Source organism: Bos grunniens, chromosome 17, assembly GCF_055505025.1.
Source record: "Bos grunniens cultivar Pamir isolate PY7600 chromosome 17, Bosgru_T2T1.0, whole genome shotgun sequence".
Lineage (NCBI taxonomy): Eukaryota > Metazoa > Chordata > Mammalia > Artiodactyla > Bovidae > Bos > Bos grunniens.
In genome coordinates, this window is record NC_141181.1 from 44,862,175 (window position 1) to 44,870,673 (window position 8,499).

Genomic DNA, 8,499 nt, shown 5'->3' on the forward strand with positions numbered 1-8,499 from the left:
CATCGCCATCCCATCCCCAAGCCAGGTGTGCTCAGGCAGTCGGAGGCACGTGTTTCTCATTCCGTGTGGAGACCCGCAGGCAGCTCTGGGTCACACCTGCCCTCGGGTTCCTTCCTCAGCTGTCTTGAGATACTTTGGAACAAACAGCAATGCAGCCAGTAAGAACCACTTTCATTCTCACTGCTGTCAGTTTGGGATCCCTCCTGACACACAGGCTCTTGGGGTGGGTTTTTATGTTGGTCACATTTAGGATGTCTTTCCTGACATTTTGTAAGTTCTCGGTCATATGTCCCACCTCAGGGTGGTTTCCTGGGCCCTTGTAACTGACCCCATCAAGACACCTTTCTCCCGCTCCTGGGCTCACTTCCTGTTTCTGAAACGTTGGCCCTGCTCAGCAGTCAGGTGCAAAGGGTGGACACGCCACTGAAAAGACAGGTCTGCAGACAGGACAGCAATATGACCACACAAACCCAAGGAAACAGGGAGGACCTGCAGGTGCTGACGGTCTGGGTGCCCAGGGCTCGACTACGGGATCTCACAGCACCCGAGGCCAGACACCTGGTGCTGCCTTGCACTTTTCTGGTTTTGGACGTTGGCACAGCCCCTGGCTAACTTGTCAAAACTATTTCTACAGATTGGTGCACGGTTGTTACTTTTAGAAAACCACTTAAGCTCCCTGTCCTGGGTCAGGGCCTCTCACCAAGGCCCCTCTTGGGCAGATACCCTGCAAAACTTCAGCCCGGGGTACACAAGATACTGGGGAAAAGGCCTTTCTGCTGAGACTTTCTTTGCTAGTTGGGGCTGCTGTTTGTCATGCACAGGCCTCTTGTTTTAAAACATTCACAATTAGTACTTTGAAAAACCAGTAAAATAAAATTTATTTTGTAGTTATTTCCAAAATTGACAGAAACATCAAATACTCCAATTAGTTGCACTGATTACAGAAAATGTTCATAACCACTTAATAAAAACTGTACTTTCTCCTAAAATAACAGAAATTTGGGAGGACATACTAAATATTTTAATCCATAAGCATGAAAGATTACCAGCCAGAGGCAAACAAGGACTGAACTGTCAGTTGGACGTTTTACTGAAATGGGCCACTCCTGAGGCATTCATCACTGCCTCTCTGGCGAGGCCAGCAGCTTGAGTCACCTCCCTCACCGGCCAAGGTGCTCCTCCTGTGTATCCAGAAAGGCGTCACGACACAAAAGTTCAGATCCCACAGCTTCAGGGAGGTGTGACTTTGGAGTGAGAAAGTGCTTTTCAAAGCAAGAACCAGATGAGGAAAATCTTTATGTAAGTGACAAGAGTTTTAGGAAACGAATATACGAAGCAGAATAAGTTACAAACGGAAAAAGCACTGCGCCCTCCTCCTCTTCCTCCTGCCTGACGGGCTCTGCTGGCAGACAGCCTGCTGCCGTGTCTGCCTGGTCCCCACAGTCACAGCATCTGGGGGGCCTCATCCAGTCCCTCAAACAGGCCTGCTTGGACCCCTCAGGCTCGTCCTGGATGAGAGGGAGGCAGACACCCTGCGAAAGAGATGAAGCTGGTCTGATCCAAGTGCTTCCCTTTTCCTTCCTGGACCGTGAGTTAAGAACTCTGTGCTGTAGATCCTTTTGCCTTCCTGCTGCCTAGAGGTGGCCGTCCCCGCTGCGCAGCCTGTGGGGGGGACACGGGGGAAGCTGTGGTCTTGGCGGCACCCACACCAGGCCGGCTAGGGGCTAAGGAGGACGCGGGGCCTCCAAGCGGCCCTCAGGAACGGGAGATCTTGTCAGGAGGCATGAACCCTGTGTCCCCAAGGGCCCTGAGAGCCACTCGGCCATCGGGCCGGACCACCAGGTGGGTAATGCTGCCGTTGTTGAGGGAAAGGCGGAGCCAGCCTTCTGGTGGGAACTGCAGCGCCCTGAGGAGAAGAAAGAATGTGCTAGAAACAGGCCAGGTGGGCCAGGTCTCAACAAAGCTGAGGGTCCCCCACCCCAGATGAGAAGCCCCTGGTCAGACTTCCAGAGGCTGGATCCAGCATCTGTAAGTCCCTCCTGTTTTCAGATGGGGTTTCTCAGAGAAAGGAGCTGCCAGGCAGATGTCAACCTAACAGTCCAACAAGGGGTAGGGGAGAGTCCAGTCCCTTTGAGATGGGGATCAACCACGCTCGAGGCCTGCAGGTAAGTCACAAGCACACTGGTTAATAAATGCATGCAACTTAACCTGCTTTCCCAGTGTAACCAGAAGGGGGCAGAGGGCAGCCAAATGGTGCAACAGGTGCAACCACGACCCCTGGAGCGTTTTCATGCTCTTAAAAGTGCTTTTGAGGCACAGTTAGTATTTGCCGAAGAGCCCAGCAGGACTACAGCCTCTGTCCATGTCACCAGACACTCTTCCTGCCCTAGAACTTTGGGGTCGACATGTGGCAGCCCCGTGGCTTGTCTCACCACTACTCTGTCAAGAGTTTTACCGACTTAAAGGAATAACTACCCACACACTGCTTTTTAAAGTCTCAACGTCACACTCACCACTTTAAAAAACTGTCCTGAGTTAGGGGGCAGGTCGCCCTCCCATTTCCTGGGGCAGAGGCCCTGGATCCCAGCAACCCTGTCTTTAGCACAGGTACCACTGCTCTAAGACCAGTCATTTCTGGCCCATTTTCAGCACTGGGTTCGCCTCCCAGTGATACTCGGTCAGTGCTGTCCTGGGATATGGAAAGATGTGTGTTTTACACAGCCCAGAAGTCAAAGCTCAGGAAAAAGCAGCACAAAGGCTCAGGCTACAAGCCTGCAGCCCAGCCCTTCCTCCCAGCAGCACTCGACCTGGCCTGGAACCTGCTCTCCCAGCATGGCGCTTCTCGCCTGGAGCCCTGTGTGATATCTGGACAAATGGGCCCATGTGAGAAGGGGGATCCCCTGAGCTCCTGAAGCACCTGCCAAACAGCTTCTAATGGATCCGGGGGAGGCAGGGTTACAGTTATTTCACATCTTGCTCTACGTAGGATTTGGTCAAATACATGAGCACCCTGCTGGCCTTTCCGGGTCCAGGCCCTCCGTGACTCATGGATGTGGCTCAGGGCAGGCATCACTGCGAAGGCCTGGAACTTGGTGGGGCCAGGACGTAAGGAAGTGGTTGGCTGGCTCCAATGACAGGAGCCCCTGGAGAAGCTCCCGACTTCGTACCCTGGATCAGCTGGAGTAGGGAAGTGACTAACATGCTCACAGGTTATAATCCTGCACAAACAGGTCCGTGAGCCTATAATTACAAAAAATTTCCAGTTAATAAGCTAAGGGAAATACGAAACTATGAGGCAAACATCGAGTAACCACAGCAGCATGATCCAGTGACAGGTGCTAAACCAGTCACTGCATGTCAGGGAAATGGGGTGTTGGCATGTAAAACGTGACTTTGCAGTGTGAGCAGCCAGCTATGCGCCTGAACCAAGCAACCACAACATTGCCCAGGAAAGACTGCCAACACAGGGCACTTGGTCTGGTCTATTCCCACCAAAAACACAGTCATGAGAAAACTGGACTGAAAGCCATTCTACCAGACCACCAGCTGGAGGAGACACGCTGTGGCTGGCAAGAGGGGAAGTAGGGCCAAGGGCATCCGGCAGGACCCCTCACCGGCACACGATGTAGCGAATGACATTGGCGTGGCAGATGAAGATCTCATAGCTGTCCTCCTGCTGCTTGGCGTCCGCCCGGTGGATATAGTTCCGGAAGGCGGCCTCGATCCGCGCTCCATCTTCATAATACTGCTGGGGGCAGAAGAAGGAATCGTGCGTATGGAGGCAGTGTGGGCCCCGCTGCCACCAGGAGCCCAAGGGCAGAGAGGAGGCTGCTCCCCACAGGAGGCTGCCCCGGGGGGAGTTTTTTTTACCACAGCCTCCGGCTTCCAGTGAGACACGGGGGGGTCGGGCTCGATGGGGGCGCCTTCCCTCAGCAGGTCTGTGCTGACCTTGCAGACTCCTGCAGAGAAGCACAGGACTCAGCCCCTTTAGGAGCAGCCACCCCTCCCTCCCTGCTGCTGGGCACCTAGGGTGCCTGGCACTCACCCGGCAGGTGTTTGCTGATGATGTCAGTGGTTTCTACCGCACGGGTCATGGAGGAATGGACGATTTTATTAAACTTCAACCCCAAGCTTGCAAGTCGGAGACCAGTTAGTTCAGCCTGCTCACGACCTTGAAGGTGGAATACACTGGAGAATTACAGGTGGTGGGAGTTCCTGCTTGTTTCTACTTCACAAATACTTCAGTCCTTACCAAGGACCATTAGGGCTGGGGGACAAAATGGGCAGCCCCTCCCAGGTCTTAGGCCTAAGGAAGAGGTCAGGCTTTCAACTGGTAAAGTCAGTGAGACAGACCAGCTACCTCCAGGCCCATACAGAAAAAGCATCAAAAACAACGGCCTCAAGGACTTCCCTGGTGGCACAGTGGATAAGAATCCACCTGCCAATGCAGGGGACATGGGTTTGATCCCTAGTCCAGGAAGATCCCACAGCTGCAAAGCAACTAAGCCTGTGCACCACAACTACCAAGCCCATGCTCCTCAACAAGAGAAGCCACTACAATGAGAAGCCTATGCACCGTAATGAAGAATAGCCCCTGCTCACAACTAGAGAAAAGCCCACACACAGCAACGAAGACCCAGAGCATCCATATATAAATAAATCTTAAAAAAAAACAAAACACCCAGCCACGGTTCAGCATGGCTGAAGTTTGGGTGGAGTCCTGTTTACTATTTCTGGGTCCATTACACTATTCTTACTCAACTTTATCCAAAGATTGGGTTTTAATGCTCCAGTGACCAGACGTGCACTCACTACAGATGTCAACAGGTGAGGACGGACAACCAGCACTGCTAAGGTCTGGGTGCAAATACAAATGTTTTTCCTCAAATGTATCTTAGAATCCAACTGAAACGCCCTTGGAGAGTCAGTTTCAGCTGGACATGTGACACCACAGATGCAGCTTTACTTCTATCTTGAGCCTGAGGACAGGCCACCAGACCCTTCGCACAAAAGGGTACTATCTCACTCAACAAAGAAATTTGTAAAAATGTAAGCTCCATCTCCAAACACCCTGCGTTTCCTGTCTGAGGGACTTCTCCTGTGGATACAGGCACACAAAGACCAAGGTGGGAGGATGTGCCCAGCAGCACCATTCACAGTAGCAAGAACCTGCTACCGGGTGGGGCCCTGAGACATGCCACCGTTTATAAAGCAGCCTCTGAAGCTCTTCAGCAACTAAGTCAAGTCATGGACACCGGGCGGAGCCACCGCAGAGCACCTGCAGGCAGGATCCATCATAATATTCTTAAAGTTGAGGGGCCTCCCGGGTGGCTCAGTGGCAAAGAACCTGCCTGCCAATGCAGGAGATATGGGTTCAATCCCTGATCCAGGAAGATCCCACATGCTGTGGAAGAACTAAGCCCATGTGCCACAACTTACTGAGCCTGTGCTCTAGAGCCCGGGAACCACAACTACTGAGCCCATGTGCCAGAACTGAAACCCACATGCCCTAGAGCCTGTGTTCTACAAGAGAAGCCACTGCAAAGAGAAGGCCGCACACAAGTACAGAGCAGCCCCCACTCACCACAGCTAGAGACAAGCCTTCACAGCAACAAAGACCCAGCACAGCCAAAAATGAATAAATTTTTTAAAACTTATTTAAATAAAAAGGTTGAGAGCATTTTCGAAGTCTGAGTCAGATTAAGCTGATTATTACTATTAATGACAAAGCTCACATCTGGGCCAAGAACACCTGACACAGGTCCAAGGAGGCCTGCCTAGCGGATCAGCAGACAGCCCAGCCACATACCCAGGGGCGTCAGCGTGCGGTCCTTCTCCAGGGAGGCATCCACGTGGTACTGCGAGTGCCTGATGAGGAAGATGTGCCGTGTGGCCTTGGCCTTGCAGTGGTCCAGCCTGGACGTCAGCTCCTCTTCTCCAGTCTCTAGGTTCCTCTTCCGCAGGTTGACCAGGGACAGTGGTTCTCTCCTGATGTTGAAACACAAGACGGCGTCCTCTGTGCCCCTGCTCTCAAGTCACCCCTAGTCTTTCTGACAGAGGGGCTTCCTGTGTTGGGAGGTGTAGGGGAGGAGCCAACGTCCTCTGTTCTTGGTGCTAGGCCTGCCCTGGGCGGCTTATCTGGACAGACAGATAAGCAAAGCCTCTGTGCTGTTCATGTCCTTGTGAGGAGACAGACAGTCACAGCAAGGGGACCAGTGACACAGATAGGAGGAAGGAGTGGCTGTGGGAGGGCAGGTGGGACATGCCCACAGGGCGGCCTCGCTGACAGGGATGCTGTGCTGCCCCTTAGCAGCCACTGACCGTGTGGCTGCTTACACTCAAAATCATAAATATTAAGTACAATTAAAACTCCCATTTCCTCAGTCACACAAAGCACATTTTCAAAGCTCAGCAGCAAGTGGGACAGTGGCCATCACACCAGACAGGGAGAAGAATGTTCCCAGTATCACGGGAATCCCCCTGGTTGGCCCTGCTGAGTGCTGGGAAAGGGCTGATGGCGGGGGTTGTGGCTGGGAGGGCGCAGCAGTAGCAAAGATGCTGAGAAACGATGTCTGGTGAAGACAGGCTCTGTTAGCTCATGGACCAGAAGTCAATAGAAGTTAAATGTCTGTGAGACTGGCAGAGCTGGGAAAGAATGTACTCTGCTAAGACAGTGCTGGAAGAACAAGTTTTGAGGGAAGTCATGGTGAATTTGAGGGTTCTGCTTGGGCCATGTGAACCTGGGGTACCGTAACATAACCAGACTGAGATGCCACACTGGCAGTCATGGGGGAGCTGGGGCTTAGCCAGAGAAGACCTCTGGTACCACAGGCACAGATGCAGGATACCACTTTCCTTACTCCCTCATAAATCTAGACTTGGCAAGCAAATATAGCATATCAGCCTCAAACAAAGCTGAAGTCTGGCTCTCCCTCAAGTAAGTCCTTTAACCTCAGAGTGACCGTTTCTTTGGAAAGGCACAAGAAATTAAGAAGATTGTACTGATGTTTAAAAGGGACATGACCCCAGCCTAATCATGAGAAAAACAGACAAATCCCAACTGAAGGACATTCTACAAAATACCTGATCAGCACTCTTCAGAACTGTCAAGGTCATCACAAGTTAAGTCTGAAAAACTGTCAAAGCCTGATTGTCATTTAGGATCCTGGGAGAGACAATGGACTACAAGTAAAAACTGAGGAAATCTCAATAAAGTATGGACATCAGTTAATAATATTGTACCTATACCGGTTCACTGATTGTAACAAATACCCTATGTGAGGGTAAGGTGTTAACAACAGAGGAAGTTAGGTGTGGAACTCTAACAAAATAGGAACTCTATTGTCTTTGCAACTTTTCTGTAAATAGAAGACTATTTTTAAATGAATTTATCTTTAAAAACTAAAGGTTAAAAAGAATACCTCTTCTCTATACAATGAGGCTAACAATAAACATTAGTTCTGTGCCCCACACTCAAAGTGTTAAGTAGGAAAGAGCTGGGACTGGGTAAACCATCCCACAACCCAGAGCAGTGCCATCCAATAGAAAGAGAACACCGGCAACGTATGTTATTTAAAATTTCCAAGTAGCCACATTTACAGAGTAGCAAGAAACAGGAAAAATTTCAGTAACTCACTTTATTCACTCCAGCATATCAAAAATACTATCGTTTCAATACAATATTTTAAGATCTGCACTGCTTTGGTTTTTAAATTTAAGTTAACATTAAGTAAGGCTAAAAACTGCTTCCTGATCACAGAACCCACTATTTCCAAGTGCTCTATAAAAATACTGACAGCGCGCGGCCGGGGTGCCTGGGACCCCTGGACCTCATGCTCCTACTCAGTATGTCAGCTGGCCCTGGCCTTGCCCGGCCTCCTTGCAGAGGCCCCTTCCAGAACCCACCTCCACCTGACCCTCTCGGCAGTATCCCAAATATGGGATTAGCATGCCGTCACCCAATCTGAATATTCATGAGTTGAGAGACAGAAACAAGGACGAGAGCCCTATTAAGGTCCAACCCCTCCGTTTAGGACTGAAAACGACCACTCCGGGCATCCCGGTACTCCTTCGTCAAAACAACCCCCTGGGCAGACAAGGAAACTGGCGCTCAGAAGAGTGGTCGAGGGAAGCCTCATGTCCGCAGCCAGCCTCGCGGCGAGAACCGAAAGAGAAACCAGCACGCAAACCTGCCCCGCCCGCCCCTCCGTGGGACCCACCACACCGACCAGACGGGAAGGCCAGGGCCCGGGAAGGGCTACCGCCGCTGGCCCCGCACCTGTCCCAGTTGGGGTCCCAGACGCCGGGCCCGGGGCGCGAGGTCCCCGCCCACGCCGGGGGCTCGACCACGCGCGGCTCCGCGTCCCCGCCCGCGCGGGGCTTCCCCACCGCCACTGCCGAGAAAAGCACAGCGGCCGAGCCTCCGGCCAGGCCGCAGGCCGCCAGCTGTAGCGCCTGCCGGAACGCCATGCCGGTCAAGTCCCGCGTCGACCCCACACG

At 52.1% G+C, this 8,499-nt stretch overlaps 1 protein-coding gene across 4 annotated transcripts; it reads right to left on the reverse strand.

The window, feature by feature from the left end:
* Positions 1-850: 850 nt before the first annotated feature.
* On the reverse strand, positions 851-8,498 carry PGAM5 (PGAM family member 5, mitochondrial serine/threonine protein phosphatase). Of its 4 annotated transcripts, none has more exons than XM_086347132.1 (6): positions 8,279-8,498; positions 5,810-5,988; positions 4,046-4,171; positions 3,871-3,959; positions 3,615-3,745; positions 851-1,662 (listed from the first exon to the last, which is right to left on the reverse strand). In XM_086347132.1, the coding sequence occupies exons 1-6, from the start codon at positions 8,467-8,469 to the stop codon at positions 1,635-1,637; spliced, it is 744 nt and encodes a 247-aa protein (XP_086203258.1). In that variant the 5' UTR covers positions 8,470-8,498; the 3' UTR covers positions 851-1,634. The 4 variants fall into 4 exon arrangements, with proteins under 4 accessions (XP_086203258.1, XP_086203256.1, XP_086203257.1 ...); XM_086347130.1 differs by having other exon boundaries at positions 851-1,906; XM_086347131.1 differs by having other exon boundaries at positions 3,615-3,748.
* Position 8,499: the final 1 nt, after the last annotated feature.